This window comes from Leucoraja erinacea, chromosome 1 (assembly GCF_028641065.1).
Source record: "Leucoraja erinacea ecotype New England chromosome 1, Leri_hhj_1, whole genome shotgun sequence".
NCBI classification, from domain to species: Eukaryota; Metazoa; Chordata; class Chondrichthyes; order Rajiformes; family Rajidae; genus Leucoraja; species Leucoraja erinaceus.
In genome coordinates, this window is record NC_073377.1 from 136,135,776 (window position 1) to 136,161,023 (window position 25,248).

Here is a 25,248-nt window from a genome sequence, read left to right on the forward strand (position 1 = left end):
CTTTATCTGATGGGATAAATTACAGGCTTGATTTTTATCCTCAAAATTTTGTAACATCCCTATACCCTTTCTGGCTTAACCCCTCCCTTCACCACCTCCAGTTTAAATTCCAGTTGGAATATTTTGGAGGACCAAGTAACCAAGAACCTGGGTACAAGTGACAATAATAAACTGAACCTAAAGTTCTCATCACCTAGTGTTGGTCTTCGGGAACTGATGGACATCTCCAGAGGGACGGGTGGACATCTCCAGGGGGGGACATCTCCTCCATTGCTGCCAACGACCGACCACCCGCCGGTTTCTCGAGCCACCGGTTACTTTGACCACTTCTGGCCAGCGGGCGGCGCTCGGGCGTAGCGCCTGCGCATTGGGGTTTGTCGCCAGTCCCGGCCGCAGCGGCGGCGGGCGGAGTGCTGTGGCGGAGGGGTACAGCCCGTGTGCGGAGTGCGGCGGCGGCCGGGCGGTTTCCCCCCAGCCCGATGGGTGCGCGCGCAGCCTAGGCGGGAAGTAGTTCCGGCGGCCGCCATCTTGTGGTGAGGAGCAGCGGCGGCGCTGAAGCGAGTGCGGGGACCGAGTGACCGACGGACAGACAGAGACGGAGTGTGGCCTCGGGCCGCCCGACCCCGGCCGCCGGACAGCGCAGCGGAGCCGCCGCCGCCCAAGCCCGGCACGTCCCGCCCGCCGCGGCTCAGGCCGCTCAACATACGCACACACAAACGCACACACTGAGCAGCAGACGCCCGCTTTCAACACATCAACCCCGAGCCTGAGCGGGAGGCGCCGGCCCGCGGGATGGCGATGAAGCGGATTAACAAGGTAGCGAGTGAGTGGGGCGCGGCCGCGGGCCACAGGCCTGGGATCGGGGAGGTGGGCCCGGGCCTCGCCGGGGGAGGGGGGGGAATGACGGAGTGCCAAGCCCACGCCGGAGGGCGCGGCCGGAACCGCCGTCGGGCCCAGAGGAGCGAGTACCCCTCTCCCCTCCCGGTACCAGGCCCGCTAAACACCCCCCCCCCCCCCCCCGTGTCTTCTCCCCCGCCCCCAGGGCTGCCTGTCCCCTTCTCCCCCCTTACGAACAGACTCACCTTCACACACACCCCTCCCATCCTCACTCACGGGCTCCTCTCACCCTTCACCCCGAACCCATACATCCTCATCCACGGGCCCCTTTCACCTTCACACCGCAACCATCACCCACAGCCCCTCTCACCTTCACCCCCCCCCCCAATCCTCGCCCACCCCACAATCCTCACCCATGGGCCCCTCTCAGTTTAACCCCCCCAACCCTCACCCACCCCCATCTTCACCCACGGGCTCCTCTCGCCTTCACTTCACCCCCAACCCTCACCCTATGCTCATCCTCACCCACAGGCTACTCTCACTTTCACCCCCTCCCCGGGGTCCTCTCTTGCTTCAGGCCAATTCTCTCACCATCTCTTCCCCCACCCACCCATGGCATGACCTGTCTTTGTCACATATCTCTAGTGAACAGGAAATGTCATGACCCTGAGATGTTAACTTTCTTTCTCTCTCCACAGATGCTGCTTGACTTACTATGTATTTCCAACATTTTATTTCTTCCATATTTCTGGCATCTGTGGCATGTTAGGGAATCCTTTTGTAGTAATAACCAGACTGAAACAACACATTATTATATCGGAGCCAATCATATAAATCTTCAAACTTCCTCTTACATCAGGGCTGAAGTATAGAGTTCAAATGTGAAGTGAGATGATATCTCAGTTTGTGGAACTTGTTCCTGCTGCTTTTGGTTGCTCAGTGTTAAGGACTATGATTAGGTGCTGAGAGTGTTTGTGGATGACATGCAAGGATGGGTTCAGTATGATCAGTACATTGACCCCAAGTCTACCTGCCTGCCTATGAATGCTTGAACATTATTTGTAGGGGGACAGGTTTCAATTTCTCTTTGGTGTAGTCTGCCGGAAGGTTTTCTAAAGATTGTATGAGATCTTGTATCTTAATTTAATCTTTCTTTAAAGTTGGAAATGTCAATTTTTATGGAATGCTAGGTTATAAACCCTTGCAAATTGGTTACAGTTTGAAATTCTATTTGATAATTGTGGAAGAGCCATTTAAATTGTTTTATTGCAAGTTTTTAATCTAACATGGAAGCTAGGATTTTGAGGGATAATATAGCAAATATTTTGATTTCTCATTCTGTAGTGAATTTTGCCTGTTACATCAAGAATAAAAACACCAGAGGGTGTGCCAGATTGTTCAGTTCGATCATGGCTGATATTTTTCGTCTGTGCTGCTTCCATGACTAATATGTCCTCTAATTTCTTCCTCAACATTTCAAGGAGCTGGCTTGAGTAAACTCAATGACATGCTTCTTGTAGTGGAGGGTTGAAGGGGGAAATTCTGAAAATTCACGACCCTCTGGAAAGTAGAAAAATGTTTTTTGATCTCGGCGCCAAAAAACTATTATTTTAAAGTGACCCCCGACTATAGGGGCAATAATGGCAAAAGTCAGTGTATCTATTCGAAGCCTGCTATGAATTTATATTCCCCCGAGAACACCTCTCAGTTTTGTGCAAAGTATAGAGCTATATCTCAGCTTATCCACGGTTTCCTCAACAAGTATATACAGTGAACCCTTGTTTTAACAGACCCCTTTATAACTGATTTTGGATATAGTGGACAGACTTGTTGACACGATGCCGGCTCCCTGGTTGTTTAGAGCCCAAGCATCAACCCCATCCTCGACTCGCAAGGTACACCAGCGTGCCCTTCTTTGTCCACAGCACGGTCTGCTGACACGGCTATTGTTACAGCTCACGTTGTAGCCCCTGGGGACTGCGCTTTCTTTGGGCCACTATCAATGACAGACGTGCTCGGTCACCGTGGAGCTCCTGCCTTTCTTGATGCCGATGGTGGCTTTGTCACCACTCGCTCCCCGCTGCCGCCACCTACCGTCGCTCTGTCCACTTGGCCTCATACCCCCCCTGAAGTCGCTGACGTACTCCGCCTTGTAAGTGGCAGCTGGTAAGAGTGGAGAAAGCATCACTGTGACAAAGTGTCATGTCATTGGCAGCGGCCTGAAGAAAGCGCTGGCCCTGGGCTTACGGCGCCGCAACAACAGTCATGTGAAAGGGTGAAGCGCCCATTTTAAATGAGCCTTTGGCTCCTAGTTTTAAACGTGCTGGAGTTACTCGGCAGACTGAAGAAGAAATGTCCAATCATCACCTATCCATGTCTTCCAGAGATGCTGCCTGACCTGAGTTACTCTAGCGCTTTGTGTCTCTTATGTATTTACCAACATTTGCAGTTGGTGTTCCAGGCAGTAACGTACTCGGCTATAATGGACGATTCCCCCCCCCCCCACCCCCCCATGGTCCCTTATAAAAAGTGTTTACTGTAAATACTTAAAGGAACGGTGAAAGAAAAAGCAAAGTGTAATGGATGTTTAAAAACAGGACTCTCTGGAAATATTCTGACTGATTAAAGAAGTAAAGAGAATGAGGAAGTAGCATTTATACTGCACTACAATTAGCTGAAAAAAACACGTTGAACAAGTATTATCATTCCAAAGTATTGGAGTATAGGTAAGGTATTTGGGCCTTTGTCCTGCTTCGCTTTCCCCAAATCACTTGATTTAGTCAGATAGAGCTCTAGGGACTAGTGGAATCAAGGGATATGTGGAGAAGGCAGGCACGGGTTATTGATTGGGGGCGATCAGCTATGATCACAATGAATGGCGGTGCTGGCTCGAAGGGCAGAATGGCCTCCTGCACCTATTTTCTATTTCCTTCAGTTGCAATCTTGCCACTGCACACAGCTGAGACTATACAGGCTACTGTAGTAGTGTTCCAGACATTTGCAGCCCATCAGGGTACTGGGTATGTTTTCAAGCAGGGTATGAAAACATTTGCTTTCCTTGCATGGTTTAGGTTTATTATTTTCACGTATACTGAGGTACAGTGAAAATCTGTTTTGATACTACATAAAGACCATCAAGTCAAACGAGTATTGTACGTAGAGAGAAGAGGAAAATATAGTCCTCAGCATTAGCACAACAGTTCCAGAGACAGTCCAATGTCTGCAATGGGGTAGTGGTGAATCAGATAGTACCCTAGCTTATGAAGGGACCGTTCAGAAACAAACTGTGATGCAACCCAACAGTAAATTTTCTGCAGTCAGACCCGTGTGATGTGAGGCTCACAGTCACGGGAAGCTGACGCAGCTGTTGCCGATGCTACCTTTCTATTTTCATGTCCACCTTCAAGTAAAAAAGTACCCCCTTCACCTTGTACCTAATCCCTCTAGTTTTAGATACCCTCGTCTGGCTATTCACCTTTTCTCTCATGCCACTCGGGAATTTATAAATCTCTACAAGGTCACTCCTCAAGCTCCTATGGAAAAATGTCCTCGCTTGTCCAGCCTCTACTTATAACACATACCCTCCAGCCTTTGGTTACTAAAACATTATTTGTACCTTTTTCAGTTCAATGACATCCTTGTATAGCAAGGTGACCTGAACTATACATAGTACACCAAATGTAGCCTTCCCCACATGTTGTACAGCTAAACCCTGGCTTCCCAAATCCTGTTCCAATACCCCCACAAATGAGGCAAGTGGGACTGGGTAGCTGGGATATTGTTATCCGGTGTGGGCGAGTTGGGCCGAAGGGCCTGTTTCCACACTAACTCCATGACTCTCTAAAGCAAAATCTTGCACCGCATTCAGCTGTAGATGAATAAGAACACTTGCATCAGAATACTATTCGTTGATTATGTTTTGGATGAAAATGTGTTTGGCATAGAGTGATACAGTGTGGAACAGGCTCTTCGGCCCAACTTGCCCACACTGGCCAACAATGTCCCAGCTACACTAGTCCCACTAACTGGCGCTTGGTCCATATACCTCCAAATCTGTCCTATCCATGTACCTGTCCCTCAACTGTTTCTTAAATGATGGCATAGTCCCAGCCTCAACTACCTCCTCTGGCAGCTTGTTCCATACACCCACCACCCTTTGTGTGAAAAAGTTACCCCTCGGATTCCTATTAAATATTTTCCCCTTCACCCTGAACCTATGTCTTTGATTCCCCTACTCTGGGCAAGAGACTATGCATCTACCCGATCTATTCCCCTCACGATTATATACACCTCTATAAGATCACCCCTCATCCTTCTGTGTTCCATGGAATAGAGACCCAGCCTACTCAACCTCTCCATGTAGCTCACACCCTCTAGTCCTGGCAACATCCTCGTCAATCTTTTCTGAACCCTTTCAAGCTTGAAATATATCTTTCCTATAACATGGTGCCCAGAAGTGAACACAATATTCTAAATGCGGTCTCAGCAACGTCTTATACAACTGCAACGTGATCTCCCAACTTCTGTACTCAATAATCTGACTGATGATGGCCAAAGTGCCAAAAGCCTTTTTGTTCACCTTATCCACCTGCGACTCAACCTTCAAGGAACCATTCACCTGTACTCCTGTTAACTTCAAATAGCCCTTGCTTTCCTTCTCTATCCTCTCCCCCTTCCCAGTTCTCCCACCAGTCTCACTGTCTCTGAGTACATTCTATCTTTGTCCCACCCACTCTCATGACATCAGCCTGAAGAAGAGTCTCGACCCGAAACATCACCCATTTCTTCTCTGCCTGTCCCGCTGAGTTACTCCACCATTTTGTGTCCACATGTACTCTGGGATCCCTCTCTACAGCGCTATCTAGAGGCCTACATTTTACTGCCCTTGTTCGATGTCACAAAATGCGACACCTCACGATGTTCCTTTCCCCTCAAATAACCTGCTCAAGTCAACTTGAGCGAGAACTCTTATACCCTCAAAGCTGGCCTTACCCCAGTTGAGCATTATTAACACGTGGATCCTCTCCGTCCCTATCCATAACTATCCAACTGTGGTCAGTGATCCCAAAAGGCTCTTCCACAGACACTGCATTAACTTGCCCTTCCCAATACTAGATCCAGCGTTGCCCTCTCACATGTGGGGGCCTCTACATACCGGTTAAAAAAACTCCTGAATACTTTTGAGGAATTGCACCCCATTTAAACCCTTCACATTATGATTTTCCCAGTCTATATTGGGAAAGTTAAAATCCCCCACTACAACAACCTTATTTGACTTGCAGCTGTGTATAATCTCCTGGCACATTTGTTCTTCTAATTCCTATTGACTATTCGGGGGTCTGTTGTACGCCCCAACAAGGAGATCATCCCCTTTTTGTTCCTCAGCTCCACCCATAAACCTGAACCGTCTGAATTTTGTAGTCGGCAGGGCAGTACTCTGCATATCGCCAACTTGGACAATTTTACTTTTTTTTTTATCAAGCCAATTAAGCTACAAACCTGTACGTCTTTGGAGTGTGGGAGGAAACTGAAGATCTCGGAGAAAACCCATGCAGATCATGGGGAGAACGTACAAACTCCATACAGACAGCACCCGTAGTCGGGATCGAACCCAGGTCTCTGGTGCTGCATTTTGCTGTAAGGCAGCAACTCTACTGCTGTGCCACCGTGACCACCTCACTAGACGAACCGTCCGTAATGTCACCTCTGATCACTGCCGTAACATCCTCCTTAACCAACAATACAACCCCATCCTCTTTTTCCCTCACCCCTGCCTCTCCTGAAGCTCCTGTACCCTGGAATATTGAGCTGCCAGTCCTGCACCTCCCTTAACCAGGTTTCAGTCATGGCTACAATGTCCCAGTCGCTCGTACCTATCCATGCCCTGAGCTCATCTGCCTTACCCGTCAGGCACCTTGCATTAAAATATGTGCAGTTGAAACCAAACCTCCTTGCCTTTCATCTGCCTTTTCTGTCCACCAACCTTACCCACACCACCCTCCATGCCAAGCTCTAGCCTCTCAAGTGCCTCTGTCCTGTACAAGATCTCACCCCCCTGCCAATCTAGTTTAAACCCACATTCCAGCATTCTGGCAGGCAGGTTTGCCACTGCTACACGGGTGGTTTTAAACTGAATAAGGGGGGTGGGGTGTCGAATGGGATAGTGGAGGATGGAGTTAAAGGGAAAGGGTTTCTTAAATGTGTGAGTGTAGAGACAGAGGGGTGTAAAATGAGGGTAGAAGCAATAGGTAGCAAGGTGAAAAGTAAAAATGACAGGGCAAAAATCAAAAAGGGCCACTTTTCAGCATAGTAGTATAAGGGGTAAGAGTGTTGTAAAAACAAGCCTGAAGGCTTTGTGTCTCAATGCAAGGAGCATTCGTAATAAGGTGGATGAGTTGAATGTGCAGATAGCTATTAATGACTATGATATAGTTGGGATCACGGAGACATGGCTCCAGGGTGACCAAGGCTGGGAGCTGAACATCCAGGGATATTCAATATTCAGGCGGGATAGACAGAAAGGGAAAGGAGGTAGGGTAGCGTTGCTGGTTAGAGAGCAGATTAACGCAATAGAAAGGAAGGACATTAGCTTGGAGGATGTGGAATCGATATGGGCAGAGCTGCGAAACACTAAGGGGCAGAAAACGATAGTGGGAGTTGTGTACAGGCCACCTAACAGTAGTAGTGGAGTTGGGGATGGCATCAAACAGGAAATTAGAAATGCGTGCAACAAAGGTTAAACAGTTATAATGGGTGACTTCAATCTACATATAGATTGGGTGAATCAAATTGGCAAGGGTGCTGAGGAAGAGGATTTCTTGGAATGTATGCGGGATAGTTTTCTAAACCAACATGTAGAGGAACCAACGAGAGAGCAGGCTATTCTAGACTGGGTATTGAGTAATGAGGAAGTGTTAGTTAGCAGTCTTGTGCGTGGCCCCTCGGGCAATAGTGACCATAATATGGTTGAATTCTTCATTAGGATGGAGAGTGACATCGTTAATTCAGAAACAAGGGTCCTGAACTTAAAGAAAGGTAACTTTGAGGGTATAAGACGTGAATTGGCCAAGGTAGACTGGCGATTGATTCTTAAGGGGTTGACGGTGGATATGCAATGGAAGGCATTTAAAGACTGCATGGATGAACTACAACAATTGTTCATCACAGTTTGGCAAAAAAGTAAATCAGGGAAGGTAGTGCATCCGTGGATAACAAGAGAAATCAGGGATAGTATCAAAACAAAAGATGAAGCGTACAAATTAGCCAGAAAAAGCAGCCTACCAGAGGACTGGGAGAAATTCAGAGACCAGCAGAGATCGGACAAAGGGCTTAATTAGGAAAGGGAACATAGATTATGAAAGAAAACTGGCAGGGAACATAAAAGCTGACTGCAAAAGCTTTTATAGATATGTGAAGAGAAAAAGATTAGTTAAAACAAATGTAGGTCCCTTGCAGTCAGAAACAGGTGAATTGATCATGGGGAACAAGGACATGGCAGACCAATTGAATAACTACTTTGGTTCTGTCTTCACTAAGGAAGACATAAATAATCTGCCGGAAATAGCAGGGGACCAGGGGTCAAATGAGATGGAGGAACTGAGTGAAATCCAGGTTAGTCGGGAAGTGGTGTTAGGTAAATTGAATGGATTAAAGGCTGATAAATCCCCAGGGCCAGATAGGCTGCATCCCAGAGTACTTAAGGAAGTATCCCCAGAAATAGTGGATGCATTAGTGATAATTTTTCAAAACTCTTTAGATTCTGGAGTAGTTCCTGAGGATTGGAGGGTAGCTAATGTAACCCTACTTTTTAAAAAGGCAGGGAGAGAGAAAACAGGGAATTACAGACCAGTTAGTCTAAAGTCGGTAGTGGGGAAACTGCTAGAATCAGTTATTAAAGATGGGATAGCAGCACATTTGGAAAGTGGTGAAATCATTGGACAAAGTCAGCATGGATTTATGAAAGGTAAATCATGTCTGACGAATCTTATAGAATTTTTCGAGGATGTAACTAGTAGAGTGGATAAGGGCGAACCAGTGGATGTGTTATATCTGGACTTTCAGAAGGCTTTCAACAAGGTCCCACATAAGAGATTAGTATACAAAGTTAAAGCACACGGTTTTGGGGGTTCAGTATTGATATGGATAGAGAACTGGCTGGCAGACAGGAAGTAAAGAGTAGGAGTAAACGGGTCCTTTTCACAATGGCAGGCAGTGACTAGTGGGGTTCCGCAAGGCTCAGTTCTGGGACCCCAGCTATTTACGATATAAATGATTTGGACGAGGGAATTGAATACAACATCACCAAGTTTGCGGATGACACGAAGCTGGGGGGCAGTGTTAGCTGTGAGGAGGATGCTAGGAGGCTGCAAGGTAACTTGGATAGGCTGGGTGAGTGGGCAAATGCATGGCAGATGCAGTATAATGTGGATAAATGTGAGGTTATCCACTTTGGTGGCAAAAACAGGAAAGTAAAGATTATTATCTGAATGGTGGCCGATTAGGAAAGGGGGAGATGCCACGAGACCTGGGTGTCATGATACGCCAGTCATTAAAAGTAGACATGCAGGTGCAGCAGGCAGTGAAGAAAGCGAATGGTATGTTAGCATTCATAGCAAAAGGATTTGAGTATAGGAGCAGGGAGGTTCTACTGCAGTTGTACAGGGTCTTGGTGAGACCACACCTGGAGTATTGCGTACAGTTTTGGTCTCCTAATCTGAGGAAATACATTCTTGCCATAGAGGGAGTACAGAGAAGGTTCACCAGACTGATTCCTGGGATGTCAGGACTTTTATATGAAGAAAGACTGGATAGACTCGGTTTGTACTCGCTAGAATTTAGACGATTGAGGGGGGATCTTATAGAAACGTACAAAATTCTTAAGGGGACGGTCAAGCTAGATGCAGGAAGATTGTTCCCGATGTTGGGTAAGTCCAGAACAAGGGGTCACAGTTTAAGGATAAAGGGGAAATCTTTTAGGACCGAGATGGGGAAAACTTTTTTCACACAGAGAGTGGTGAATCTCTGGAATTCTCTCCCGCAGAAGGTAGTTGAAGCCAGTTCATTGGATATATTTAAGAAAGAGTTAGATGTGGCCCTTGTGGCTAAAGGGATCAGGGGATATGGCGAGAAGGCAGGTACAGGATACTGAGTTGGATGATCAGCCATGAACATATTGAATGGGCCGAAGGGCCGAATGGCCTACTCTTGCACCTATTTTTCTATGTTTCTAAACCCTCCCATGTAGCATTAGCAAGCCTGCCTGCTAGGATGTTGGTCCCGCTCCAGTTAAGGTGCAGCCCGTCCTTTTTGTACAGGTCACCTTTGCCCCACTGATGAGAGCAAATGTACTAAAGTCCAGGTTCACCACACAGTGTCACCACTTTCGAGAAATTACGCACATGCACCCCTTGGTTTCTCTGTTCTACAATACCCCCCAGGGCCTTGCCATTAAATGTGTAAGTCCTGCTCTAGTTTCTCTCGCCAAAATACAATACCGTACATTTATCTGAACATAAACTCCATTTACAATTCCTCCGCCCACTGACACCTTCACAGTCCACTCAGTGTATCACCAATTGTAGTGTCATCTGCAAACTTATGAACTATGCCACCTACATTCTCATCCAAATTGAGAATATATGTAATATCGGTAAATCAAAACTGCACAACACTTGTTACAGGCCTCCAGTCTGAAAACCATCCTCTACCATAACTCTTTCCTGCTTTCAAGCCAATTTTGTATCATTTGGCTGGCTCACCCTGGGTTACATGTGATCTAACCTTCCAACGCAGTCTGTCATGTGGTACTTTGTCAAAAGCCTTGCTGAAGTGTAACGTCCATTGTACTGCCCTCATTAATCTTTGTAATCTCTTCAAAAAAAAACCTCAAATCAATTTTGAGAGACACAATTTCCCACGCTGACTATCCCTATTTAGTGCGTGCCTTTCCAAATGCATGTAAATCGTGTCACTCAGAATCCCCTCCATTAACTTTTTCACCACTGATAACCGTGCTGTGATTCCCAGGCTTTTCTCTGTAACATTTTTTAATAAATCGGTTAGCCGCGGTTCAGTCTTTCTCACTTCATTTGTAGCTATCGATGATCAAATGTCTCTGAAAATCACACAAATGCTGAACGAACTCATCGGGTCAAGCAGCATCTCTGGAGTACATGGATAAATGACGTTTTGTGTTGCGAACCTTCTTCTGATGGAAATGTTCTCTGATCCATGTTCTCCCGAGATGCTGCCTGAGTTACTTTAACACTTTGTGTCCTTTTTTGTAAACTAACATCTGCAGTTTTTTTGTTTCTGCTATTATACTTCTGCTTTGGCCAGCACTCATTTTCTAGTTTTCCTTTATATCCTGGGATAAACTTGATCATGTTCCAGGAATTGATCTACCTTTATTTGTTTTGAGCCCTCCAGCTTCCCCTTCTGCTATATGGACATCACAATTAACATTCCGTTGTGAATTTTGAGTTTTGCAAGCAGATCTTGGAAGTTTTTGAATCTGCCTTATTGCCCTTCCAGGTCGTGGTTTTTGCAGTTTAGAATCAATGTACAAGTGTACATTGTATGGTTTTATATAATGGATATTTTTCTCAAATCCTGAAGGTTGAGTGGAGTCTTGATAGAAGTGTATTAAATTATGGGAGACAATCAAAAACTTTTTTCCAAGATGGAAATGTCCAACACTAGCCTTAAGGTGAGAGGGGCAAAGTTTATAGATGTGTGGGGCAAGCTTTTTTACACAGAGGGTGGTGAGTGCCTGGAACACTGCCAGGTGGTGGAGGCAGATATGATATTGGATTTGAGGATTTTAGATGGGCACACGGTTGTGTTGGGGTATGGGGTCAAATGCAGGCCGTTTATCTTAGCATCATATTCAGTGCTGACATGGGTGGAAGAGCCAGTTCTTGTGTTGTACTGTTTTCCATGTTCTAAAGGCAACATTTTGTATTTATTCTGCAGTAAATATATTCCACATACCTTTTGCTATTCATGTCACATTTGCTCACATACCTGTCTATCCATTTGCCTAAGTTACCACATGTCGTCATGCACAGGATAACTAAGCATGCACCACGTGTATATCAAGGGGTAAATAATGCCTGGAGAGCAGCACTCCTATAGGAAAAATAACCTGGTGTGGCTCAAAAGTGACCACGAAACTGGCAGAACCTGTGTTTCACTAACTGTTTTATATTAATGTTGATCGATTTTTACTGTATTATGTTAAAAATATGTAACGTGTAAGGTAATGTCCACCAACTACTTTTGACGATTCTTTTTAATTCCTGAAACCAATTGTTTTCATTGTTGAATTTAGGAGCTTCTAGACTTGGCTCGTGATCCGCCAGCACAGTGTTCTGCAGGTCCAGTTGGAGATGATTGTGAGTATTTAAAATGAACTTTTAAAACAAAAGACTGCATTAATTTGTCATCTTATAAATGTATGATCATACATCGTGCAGTAATTGAAGTTGATTTGGAAATGGGAAACTTCTCAATGGATATATCCCATACTTAAAGTGCCCTGATTTCATCAGGTATTGTTCACTCATCTTTCACACTTGGGCTCACTTAGAATCCTCACCAAGTGTGTGGCTGAGATGAACACCCTAACTACTGACCTTCCCTGAAGAATAAACAGCTTTTGCTCTTGAAGATGTAGCATTTTTGAAAAAACATTGGTCAATGCTGACTGGTTTTTTAAAAAGATCTCCAAATATAATGCATGCAGGGACATTTTGAAATGAAGAAGGCGTTGGTATTGTGGTCTCTTGAAGAACATTGAGGGAGGCAAGAGAAGAGATTGTGGGAGCCTTGACAGAGATCTTTACATCTTCTCTAGACACAGGCAAGGTCCCAGAGGACTGGAGAGTAGCTAATGTTCCTTTATTTAAGAAGAGAAGTCTAGCATCATGTCAGTGGTAGGGAAGCTAATGGAGAGGATTCTTCAGAATGGGAGTTACTCCCATTTGGAAGAGAATGAGTTAATTAGGGACAGTCAGCATGGCTTTGTACATAGTATGTTGTGCCATACCAACTTAATTGAATTTTTTGAGGAATGACGGGTGATTGGTAAGGATAGGGTGATGGATTTTGTTTGTAAGGATTTTAGTAAGGCATTTGATAAATCCCCCATGGTAGACTGATCCACAATATCAAGATGCGCACGGCATTAACAGTGACGTGGTTGTATGGATTCGGAACTGGCTTACTGGCAGAGGTTTGTGGTGGATCATCAATATTTAAGCTGGAGGTCTGACTAGTGGAGTTCCGCAGAATCCGTGCTGGAACCTCCTGTGTTGGGAGAGTGGGCAGAGAAATGGCAGATGCAGAGCTGCCAAGTAGTACGGATTTTATGTATTTTGTACAGAAACGCGATAAGAATACGGATGTACGATTTTGCGTTGTTAAATATGGAGTTTCAGGCCAGGGTTCTTCTTCAACAGGAAGGAACTGAAGATCTGGCATGATATTCTTCCGATTTAAATCGACATTGCGATTTTTTTTTTGTTTTCCTATTTGTCAATTTTTTGTTGCCCGATTATTTGGCGGCCAATCAACCGCTGTCCCTAAGTGGGTAGCATCCAATCACCAACCGGCTTCCCTTAAAATCCCCGTCCAACCAGCCACTGTCTCCAAGGGCTTTGTGTCCAGTCACATAATGGGCTGTTCACTCGGCGGCCAATCAGACGCAGTCTCCGAGGGACGTTGCGGCCAATCACTGACCAGCTTCCCTTGCTGAAGCAGAAGATGGCTGCAGCCAACGCTATTTCTCTGCTATTTCTCTGCTGTTGCCACACAGTGCTAGGCAAAGAGGCATTTCAGGTAACATTCTTTGTAAAGATTTGTTTACCTGTATGTAGTTATTTATTTCATGAAATATTATCTTTTGGGGGTTATTTTACTTGTTATGTGTTAAAAAAATTCTAAGCTTCTGTTAAGTAAACTACCAGCAGAAAGCTTTGAGAATCTCTTTCAATTTATTGAAAATGCAGGAGCCCCCCTGAACCCACACTGGGGGGGGGGGGGGGGGGGGGGGGGGGGGGGGAGGGGAGAGGGGGGAGAGGGGGAGAGAGAGGAGAGGGAGAGAGAGAAAGAACGAGATATAGAGAGATTCCAGCCTCTTAACGTTTCCCCAGGCCATGGGGAAACGTTGCTACCTAAAGACTTTCAATGATAAACGTCTGGACAAATGCAAGAAAGCAGCTATGACATATAATACACAGTAAACTATTACAAATACACAATAAACAAGTTATGCATTCTTGTATTCTTACATTGGTATGACCGCACATTACATTTTAAACATATTTCAGCAAAATGGCACCGTGTAAAAATACTGATTTCCTCAGCAAAATACTGATTTTCAGGGACCAGATTAATGAAATGCTCTGACCAAACTTGATGAACAGTGTAGCAAAGTGTGGAGTCATGCATTTTGGTAGTAGGAACAAAGGTGTATATTATTTTCTAAATGTAGCAACATTACAAAATTTTGAGATTTTAAAAATCAAGTCTGCAATTTATCCCATCAGATAAAGCATAAAAAGAAGTTTAATTTGACCCCTAATTCACTTTCATATCTTCAGTATTAAAAAAGTTATGGCCATTTCCATACTCGGAAATTAGCATCTTATTCCCTATTCCTTTTCCATTGACATAACACAAAAACTGTGATCGAGGACAGTCAAAAGCCCATAACTTTCTTAAAAATTAAAAAAACTGAATGAAATGCTCAGTTATTATAGATTGAGGCATTCTGAAATCAATATAAAACATCTTACTTGTATGACCTGAAATTAAAGCATATAATTAGTTAACCTAATTGGAGCTAATTACAAAATTGACTGTTGTGACGGAAAGAGTAATAAACTCACAGACTGCCTTGAAAATTCAAAAATGTGATATTCTCAAGATCAGAACTTTAATATTATTGTATTATATGCTATAAGTCCGTAACATAGGTAAATATATTACAATTTCTAGCAATAGGCCAAGTCTTTATGGAGAAGATCAGTTGCTAGCTGGCACATTGGCATATCATAATCAGTAGCCAGGGCTCTCACTTAACTTTTTTTCCCTGTTGCCAGCTTCCACTTCAGAATTAACGTAAAAATTTCAACTGAAATATCTCCAGACCAAATTTGTGATGTATATGACTGACTGTAGAAGTAAAACCTGAAAAAATCCAACGTACAGTTGTGAATGTTGCTCATTAAATAACTACAGTACTGATACTCCATATAAAGAGCATTGATTTGCTGTTAAAATGAATTCTGTAATAGCATGTCAACGGCAGCAGTGACAATCGAACACTGCGGTTTAGAGTTTCACGTGTTCACAATTTAATCCATCTTTATGGATTAAAACAAATAATAACATTGGGATTTAAAACACATTTGATTGCAATCCGTTCTCAAACATAGGCAATTTTCGCTCTGAAGACATTTCCAGCACAGTAGGGGAGGCTGTGAATCAGTGCGGGTTGTAGGGGGGGGGGGGTGTGAGAAGGCAATCGGTGCGGGATGGATGGATTGAGGCTGGGGAATTAGTGCGTGTTGGTTGGAATAGGTAAAATTGTGAGGGAAGAGCACGGGGGATGTCTGTGGTGTTGAATGGGGGGATCAGTACGGGATTGACGGGAGAGGGATCAGTAGAGGATTAATGGGGGGATCGGTACAGGATGACTGGGGGCAGACAAATGCTGGAGAAACTCAGCGGGTGAGGCAGCACCCTATGGAGCGGCAACGTTTCGGGTCGACCCTTCAGACTGAACACCCATTCTTCTTTCTTGAATGGGGGGATTAGTACAGGATGGATGGGGGGGACAGTACAGGATGAATGGGGGGGATTAGTACAGGATGAATTGGGGGCGGTTAGTACAGGATGGATGAGTGGATCAGTACAGGATAAATGGGGGGGATGAGTACAGGATGAATGGATGGATCAGTACAGGATGAATGGGGGGGTCAGTACAGAATGAATGGGCGGAGGGATCAGTACAGTATGGATGGGGGGGGGGGGGATCAGAACTGGATGAAAGGGGGAATCACTACAGGATGAATGGGGGATCAGTACCGGATGAATGGGAGGGGCAGTACAGTGTGGATTGGAGGGTCTGTTCAGGATGAATGGGTGTGATCACTACAAGATGGATGGGATCAGTGCAGGATGAATGGGTGGGGTCAGTGCAGTGTGGATCGGACGGTCTGCCGGATGAATGAGGGGGAATACTACAGGATGAATGGGTGAATCATGTAAAAGATGAATGGGGGGGATCAGGACACGATGGATGGGGGGGGGGGGTTCAGTACATGATGGATGGGGGGGAGACAGTGCAGGATGGATGGGAAGGGAGTACAGGATGAATTGGGGGACCAGTGTAGGATGGATGGGGAGCGGCAGGAGAATCAATGCGAGGTGGATAGGGAGATCAGTGCAGGATGAATAGAGATGGGGGGGGGGGGGGGAGCCACAGAGGATGTCAGTGAGGATTGAATAGAGGCGGGAATGGGGGTCAGTGTGGGATGGACAGGTCTGACGATAAGAGGGGTGGAGGGGGAGGAAGGAAGAGAGGGGAGGTGGGGAGGAAGGAAGGTCAGCGCTCATCGGACATGGACCGCTGCCTTGGCCGTCCCTGTCCACCGCCAAGTGCCGCCGCCAAAGAGGGAGGCAGTTGGGAGCTCCTCGCCACCTCCTCTCCTTCTCCGCCAGCCAACAGGAAGGTGCGGGGTCGAGCGGTGCAGCTGCTTTAGATGGCAGAAGGAGGCCTCCTACTTACTCCCTCCCTCCTCCCAGCCTCGCAGTGCAGGAGGGTTTGTTTTGAAAGCAGCGGCCGCTATCAGGGAGGAGAAGGAGGAGCCGCCGCTGCTGCTGTGTGGGGCCCGTCATTCACTCTGACCCTCCGTCAACCTGCACCCCGTATCTTTGCCCCGCACGACATGATCGCTGACGACAAGAAACGTCACACTCCTTTTCTCCTGAGATGCTGCCTGACCCGCTGAGTTACTCCTGCTTTTTGTTTCGGTATAAACCAGTATCTGCAGTGCCAAGCCGGGCATAATGACTCGGCATTTAGGTTGCCCGGCAGCCCTTTGGGTGGTCATTGGCACCCGGGCAACCGCTAATTTCGAGCACTGGTAGCATCATCATCCTCAGATTGTAACCAATAAGCAACTCTGTACACCTTGTTTTTCCTCAACTTTTCAATTTTGGCATTGTAAACACAAGTATTTGCTCTTCAAACCACGCATGACAAGCCTTTGTGCCCACTACTTTCCCATTAAGAATGTCCTGTAGATCATCACATTTGGAGTAGTACAAATTCGGATAATCTCTGTGAATGCTGTCTAAATCAGTCTCTTTTGCTGGGCATTTGGATTGACAATTTTGCATTTCTTCTTCGGAGACTTTTGTTTAAAATGTAAAGGGGAAAAAAAAACACTCAACAGCTTTAACAGAAACAAGTTATTATTTGCAGTTTTAGAAAAAGTTAGAAATGATAAAGTTAAACGCTAAAACAAATAGTGAATTTAGAGATAATATATATAAGCATCTGGATAAACAGGGTCTGATTAGGAACAGTCAACATGGATTTGTGCCTGGAAGGTCATGTTTGACTAATCTTCTTGAATTTTTTGAAGAGGTTACTAGGGAAATTGACGAGGGTAAAGCAGTGGATGTTGTCTATATGGACTTTAGTAAGGCCTTTGACAAGGTTCCTCATGGAAGGTTGGTTAAGAAGGTTCAACTGTAGGGTATAAATGCAGGAATAGCAAGATGTTTCAGCAGTGGCTGAATGGGAGAAGCCAGAGGGTAATGGTGGATGGCTGTTTATCGGGTTGGAGGCAGGTGACTAGTGGGGTGCCTCAGGGATCTGTGCTGGGTCCTTTGTTGTTTGTCATGTACATCAATGACCTGGATGAAGGTGTGGTAAATTGGATTAGTAAGTATGCAGATGATACCAAGATAGGGGGTTGTGGATAATGAAGAGGATTTCCAAAGTCTACAGAGTGATTTAGGCCATTTGGAAAAATGGGCTGAAAGATGGCAGATGGAGTTTAATGCTGATAAATGTGAGGTGCTACACCTTGGCAGGACAAATCAAAATAGGACATACATGGTAAATGGTAGGGAATTGAAGAATACAGTTGAACAGGGGGATCTGGGAATAACCGTGCATAGTTCCTTAAAGGTGGAATCTCATATAGATAGGGTGGTAAAGAAAGCTTTTGGTATGCTAGCCTTTATAAATCAGAGCATTGAGTATAGAAGCTGGGATGTAATGTTAAAATTGTACAAGGCATTGGTGAGACCAAATCTGGAGTATGGTGTACAATTTTGGTCGCCCAATTATAGGAAGGATGTCAACAAAATAGAGAGAGTACAGAGGAGATTTACTAGAATGTTGCCTGGGTTTCAACAACTAAGTTACAGAGATAAGTTAGGTCTTTATTTTCTGGAGCGCAGAAGGTTAAGGGGGGACTTGATAGAGGTCTTTAAAATGATGAGAGGGATAGACAGAGTTGATGTGGACAAGCTTTTCCCTTTGAGAATAGGGAAGATTCAAACAAGAGGACATGACTTCAGAATTAAGGGACAGAAGTTTAGGGGTAACATGCGGGGGAACTTCTTTACTCAGAGAGTGGTAGCGGTGTGAAATGAGCTTCCAGTGGAAGTGGTGGTATCATTTAAAAATAAATTGGATAGGCATATGGATGGGAAGGGAATGGAGGGTTATGGTATGAGTGCAGGCAGGTGGGACTAAGGGAAAAAAAGTTGTGTCGGCACGGACTTGTAGGGCCGAGATGGCCTGTTTCCGTGCTGTAATTGTTATATGGTTATATGGTTAAATACCCAACAAAAAATTCATATTCATCAGTTTCATCTAATCAATCTAAATTCAATTACTAGATCTAAACATCTATCCATTTCTTAAGAAAAGGATATATTTTTTTAATAACCTAAGTATCCAAATAACAAACTAATCCCATTCACAAAAGAATTCACAATATAACATGATTTTTAAATCTCACTGTCATGAACATATATGCCAAATGGAAGGAATTAAATTAATCTAGAAACATCCACTCTCAATATAATCAAAATTATTATTTTTTGCACAATGCATCTGGCTAAAACTGTGGTGAATATTGACTATGGATAGACGATTACACAAAATATTGACAATTTAGATGCTCGTATGACATGATTGTCCCCAAAAAATGAGGATTTAAATCACCTTGCGAGTGGGTGTTTCTGGAATGCGATCGATTGGAACGTTGCCGTGAATTTAAACCCCATATCGACAGGAAAGACACTGCCGGTTCGTATGGGGCCCAAATAATATTTTCGCGTCGTAAAATTAGATAAAAGCCACCCCAAGAAGCAAGATTATATGTGAAATAAACGACTTGGCTTTTATTTTGTCCTGATATTACGATCCGTCACGTTGTAGGCGTTGAGGGCGTTCGAAGTCGCCTTTTATAACTATTAAATTGTCCAGCGCTTTTTTAATTAAAAAAACCGGGAACGGAAGTCCGATAAATTTTTCTTCATCGACTAGCAGCCCGAGGAAATCCCTCTCCGACAAATAATACAAACCTTCATTTTTATCCCGCCCCCCCCCCCACCTCAAAGGCCAAATGGCCAGTGGCAGATCTGCAGCGCCGCTGAAGGTAGGTTTTGTAACATCGCTACTAAATGGGGGTGAGAATCCAGAAATCGGTGCAACGGAACTTGGGAGTGCTGGTGCAGGATTCCCAAAAAGGTAATAGGTAGTAAGGAAGGTAAACACAATGCTAGCATTTATTGCAAGAGGACCAGAATACAAAATCCAAAACAAAAAAAAAGAATACAAATACCAAAAAAATGCAAAAGAATGGATGGGTGGGAACAGTGCAGGATGAATGGGTTGTGGCAGGAGAATCAATGTGTGGTGGATAAGGATATCAGTGCAGGATGAATAAATGGGGGGAGGGGGGTAAATGGGGAGAGGAGCACAGGGGATGTCAATGAGGACTGAATAGAGGCGGGAATGGGGATCAGTGTGAGATTGAGAGGAGGGGGGTCCCAGGATAAAATGGGGGGGGGGGGGAGAGAGAGAGAGAGAGAGACAGAGAGAGAGAGAGACAGAGAGAGACAGAGAGAGAGAGGGACAGAGGGGGAGAGGGAGATGTATAGAGGGAGAGGGACAGATGGGGAGACGGGGTGGGGAGGAAGGAAGGTCAGTGCTTCTCAGACAACACCGGCATTATTGCCCCACTGCCTTTCCTTCCCTGCCCACCGTCAAATGCCGCCGCCAAAGGGGGAGGCAGTTGGGATCTCCTCGCCACCGCCTCCCCTTCTCCGCCAGCCAACAGGAAGGTGCGGGGCCGAGCGGTGCAGACGCTTCAGACGGCGGAAGGGGGTCACCTGCTCTCCTGCACTCGCTTCCTCTCTCCCTCCTGGCCTCGGCGTGCGGGAGGGGCAATTTTGAAAGCGCCGCTGGCGGAGTAGCAAGCGGCGGCCGTTATCAGGATGGGTGGGGGACGGGAGGAGGAGCCGCTGTTGCTGCTCCGATTCTCCATCACCCCGCACCTAGTATCTTTGACCCGCACTACAGCTTGTTGCCGTCGTCGACACGAAATGTCACGTTCCTTTTCTCCAGCTGCCTGACCCGCTGAGTTACTCCAGTTTTTTGTATCTATCTTCGGTATAAACCAGCATCTACAGTGCCAAGCCGGGCAAAATGACTCGCCGTTTAGATTGCCTGGCGGCACTTTAGGTGGTCATTGGCATCCGTTAATTTCGAGCCCTGCATCGTATCTGAGGAAGGATGTGCTGGCTCTGGAGAGGGTTCAGTGGTTACTGTGCAGCCGTTTTACCTCCATCTTCATCGCGCAGACAGCGCTCCTCCGCTTTCCGCTCGAGGGAAGTTCCCGAATACTCGCTAGATAGCGGAAATTTTTTCAGCGTATTGAAAAGTTTTCCGCGGGTAAAATTTGGTCAGCATGGGTCTTACCTCTTAGTGCAATGGTGTGGTTCGCTATTTACAGGCAATCGAGGGCAGCCGTAGGCAATCTCTTTCGCAGACCGGGCATTTTGATTGGCTCATTGGAGTTTTCAGGACCGGTAGGGAAATGCCCGCAAACTTTATTACACTTCTTAAAAGTGTGTCCACTCATTCTCCTCCCCCCCCCCCCCCCACGTTCTCTAAAGGATTTACCGTTACTGTGCAGCCGTTTTACCTTCATCTTCATCGCGCAGACAACTCTCCTCTGTTTTCCCTGGCCCCTGTCTTTGCGATGTGTTTGTGTGCGGTCGGTCGATGCAGCTTGCGGTTTCAATGTGGATGGGTTGATTCAGCTCACGGTTTCACCCCGGATGGTCGATCAAGCTCGAGGCTTTCCAGGTGAGTGCCCTCGAGTTGGAAGGTCGAAGACACTCTTTTTAACACGCTGATTAGGTCTTCCAAGTTGGACAGGCCCTTTATTCTATTCCTATGACCTTATGATCTACTGTTTGTGATATATATATAAATGACTTGGCCATAAATATAGAGGGTGTGGTAAGTAAGTTTGCAGATGCCACCAAGATTGCTGGGGTCATGAATTGTGAGGAAGGCTGTCGTATACAGTGGCTTATAGATCAGCTACAGAAATGGGCAAGGAAATGTGAGATGGAATTTAATCCGAACAAGTATGGGGTGTTGCACTTTGGGAGGTCAAATGTAAGGAGAAACTATAAAATTAATGGCATCACCCTTAAAAACATTGATGTACAGACGGATCTTGGGATCCAAGTCCATAAATCCCTGAAGATGGCAACACATGTAGATAGAGCGGTAAAGAATGCTTATGGTATGCTTGCTTGTAACAGTCAGGAAGTCGTGATGCAGCTTTATCGGACTTTGGTTAGGCCACGTTTGGAGTTGTGTGCAGTTCCGGTCATCCAATTACAGGAAGATGTGGAGGCTTTGAAAAGGGTACAGAGGAGTTTTACCGGAAAAATGCTTGGTTTGGGGGGTATTAGCACTTTGGGAGGTCAAATGTAAGTAGAAACTATGCAATTAATGGCATCGCCCTTAAAATAATTGATGGAGAGGCTGGACTTGGATTGTTTTCTCTGGAACGCCAGAGGTTACAGGGAGACTTGATAGAAGGACATAAAATTATGGGCAGCATAGATAGGGTAGACAATCAGAACCTTTTCCCCGGGATGGAAAAATTAAATACTAGAGGGCATAGCTTTAAGCTGATAGAGGCAAATTTTAAAGAAGTGCAGGGCAAGTGTTTTTACACAGTGGGTATTTGGGATGTGCTATCGAAGGTGGTAGTGGAGGGAGAAACGATAGTGGCATTTAAGAGATGTTTGGATGGGCAGGTGGATATGCAGGCAATTAAGGAAAATGCATTATGTGCTCATTGATTTTATGTTCGGCGCTCATTGTCGGTCAAAGGACCTGTTCTTGCGGTGTCCTATGTTCTATAAAAACTGCTTACAAATTGCTAACTGGCCATTGTTCCGTGATTTGGTGCCCAGTATTACTAATTTTTAAATATTTGACTCCTGTTAAGCCAAATCAGTCCTATCTAATCTTCCAGAGCAGACTACCATGTGGAATCTAATCAAAGGCCTGGCTGAAGTTAATGCAGTCACTGCCCTCATCAACCTCCTTGGTTACTTCGAGAAATTTGTGAGACGCAATTCCCCATGTGCAAAACCATGCTGACTATCACTTATCACCCCCTGGCCTTTCAAATGCAAATAGATATCCTTCAGAATCCACTCTTGCAACCTTCTTAACACAGATGTTAGGCTAGTAGGTCCCAGGTTTTCTTTGCAAACCTTCTTAAATAGAGGTGCAAACTAGGACATACTGGCCCAATAAATGGTGGAGCCCCGAGAGTGTTTTAGAACAGAGACATCCAGAAGTGTAGGTCCTTGGTTCCATGAAAGTGCTGAGTCAGATGGATAGTGTGGTGAAGAAGGCATTTATCTTGCATGCCTTCATGGAGATGGGTATAAAAGTTGAGACATCATGATGCAGCAAGTCGTTGATGAGAGTACTATGTAGTTTGGTTATCCAGCTTTTGGAAGAATGATATTAAGTTGGAAAAGATGCAGAAAACATTTACCAGGTTGTTACTAGACATAGGAGCTTGAGTTATAGGTTGGATGGGCTGGGACTTTATTCTTTGGAGCGTAGGAGGCTAATGGGGTGATTTTATTGAGGTGTACAAGATCATGAAGGGTGTGGATAAAGTGAACGCTCTTCACACTCTGGGTGTTTTTCCCAGGGTAGAGTAATCTAAAACTAGAAAGCATCAGGTGGCGCCAGCAATGGCTGCCTCGTCAACAGTCTGCCTACCCTTTCCTTCTTTGTATGTTAAATGTATGTTTTTAGTGTTCTTTAGCATGTTTTATGCGGGGTGTGGGGGGAGTTGGGGGAAACTTTTTCCAATCTCTTACACCAACGGAGATGTGATTTTTTTTCCCATATCGTTTCACCGTCCGCACTGCGGCCGAACACGTAACAATAAAAGACCTTTAAACCTTTGACCTTTGAAGTGAGAGGGAAGAGATTTAAGAGAGACCTGCACAGCTTTTTCCACTCGGAGGGCAGTCCATCTCTGGAAAGAGCTGCCAGAGGGAACAATAGAAGCAGATCCAATTATGACGTTTTAAAAGACATTTGGACAGACATACAGTGCCCTCCATAATATTTGGTACAAAGACCCGTCATTTATTTATTTGCCTCTATTCCACAATTTGAGACTTGTAATTGAAAAAATCACATGCGGTTAAAGTGCACATTGTCAGATTTTAATAAAGGCCATTTTTAAACATCTCGGTTTCACCATGTAGAAATTACAGCAATGTTTATACATAGTCTCCCCCATTTCAGGGCACCGTTATATTTGGGACACAGCAATGTCATGTAAATGAAAGTAGTCATGTTTAGTATTTTGATGCATATCCTTTGCATGCAATGACTGCTTGAAATCTGCAATTCATGGACATCACCAGTTGCTGGGTGTCTTCTCTGGTGATGCTCTGCCAGGCCTGTATTGCAGCCATCTTTAGTGTATGCATGTTTTGGGGGCTTGTCTGCTTCAGTTTTCTGTTCAGCATATAAAAGGCATGCTCAATTAGGTTCAGATCAGGTGATTGACTTGGCCACTCAAGTATTGACCGTTTTTTACTTTTGAAAAACTCCTTTGTTGCTTTACCATATGTTTGGGATCATTGGCTAGCTGCAGAATGAACCGCCGGCCAATGAGTTTTGAGGCATTTGTTTGAACTTGAGCAGATAGGATGTGTCTATACACTTCAGAATTCATTATGCTACTACCATCAGCAGTTATATCATCAATGAAGATAAGTATGCCAGTACCTTCAGCAGCCATACATGCCCAGGCCATAACACATAGTAACATAGAAAATAGGTGCAGGAGTAGGCCATTCTGCCCTTCGAGCCTGCACCACCATTCAATATGATCATGGCTGATCATCCAACTCGGTATCCTGTACCTGCTTTCTCTCCATACCCCATGATCCCTTTAGCCACAAGGGCCACATCCTTAAAGTTACTCTTAAATATAGCCAATGAACTGGCCTCAACTACATTCTGTGGCAGAGAATTCTAGAGATTCTACATTCTGAGGGACTTGGGACTTCCACACTCCACCTGTACGTGGATAAATAGCTTCCTGTCGGGTCGCAGCCAGAGAGTCAGAGTGGGCCATCATACATCCACGGCCCTCCGCCTCAGTACCGGCTCTCCACAGGGCTGCGTACTGAGCCCCCTGCTCTACACCATCTACACACATGACTGCACCCCCGCCCACCACAGCAACACCATTGTCAAATTTGCGGATGACACTACGGTGGTGGGACTCATCTCCGGGGGGGGGACAAGTACGCCTACCGGGATGAGGTGGAGCAGCTGACAGTGTGGTGTGAAGAAAATAACCTGCTCCTCAACACCTTAAAGACATAGGAATTAATAATAGACTTTAAGAAGAATAAAATGGACATGGTACCATTGACTATCAGAGGGGACTGTGTGGAGAGGATGGCGGATTTCCGCTTCCTGGGAATCCATATTGAGGAGGACCTGACGTGGAGCGTGAACACCACTGCGCTGCTGAAAAAGGTCCAGCAGAGACTGCACTTCCTGAGGGTGCTCAGGAAGAATGACATCACTCAGAGACTGCTGCTGTCCTTTTATCGGTGCTCCATTGAGAGTATACTAACATACTGTGTATGCGTGTGGTACACCAGCTGCACAGCGGCTCAGAGGAAAGCGCTCCAGAGGGCCATTGACAACGCCCAGAGGATTGTCGGCTGCCCTCTCCTTACCTTGGAGGACTTACACAGTTCCCGCTGCACCAAAAAAATCCCAGAGTATCA

The 25,248-nt window shown here is 45.4% G+C and overlaps 1 protein-coding gene across 2 annotated transcripts in view; it reads left to right on the top strand.

Moving 5' to 3' along the window:
- The first annotated feature begins 527 nt into the window (after positions 1-527).
- Positions 528-25,248, top strand: part of LOC129702248 (ubiquitin-conjugating enzyme E2 D3-like) — a 65,701-nt gene continuing 40,980 nt past the window's right edge. For both annotated transcript variants that reach the window (XM_055643924.1, XM_055643933.1), the window contains exons 1-2: positions 528-816; positions 12,170-12,233. In XM_055643924.1, coding sequence (XP_055499899.1) covers positions 793-816; positions 12,170-12,233 — 88 coding nt within the window. In that variant the 5' untranslated portion in view covers positions 528-792. The remainder of the gene's footprint in view (positions 817-12,169; positions 12,234-25,248) is intronic.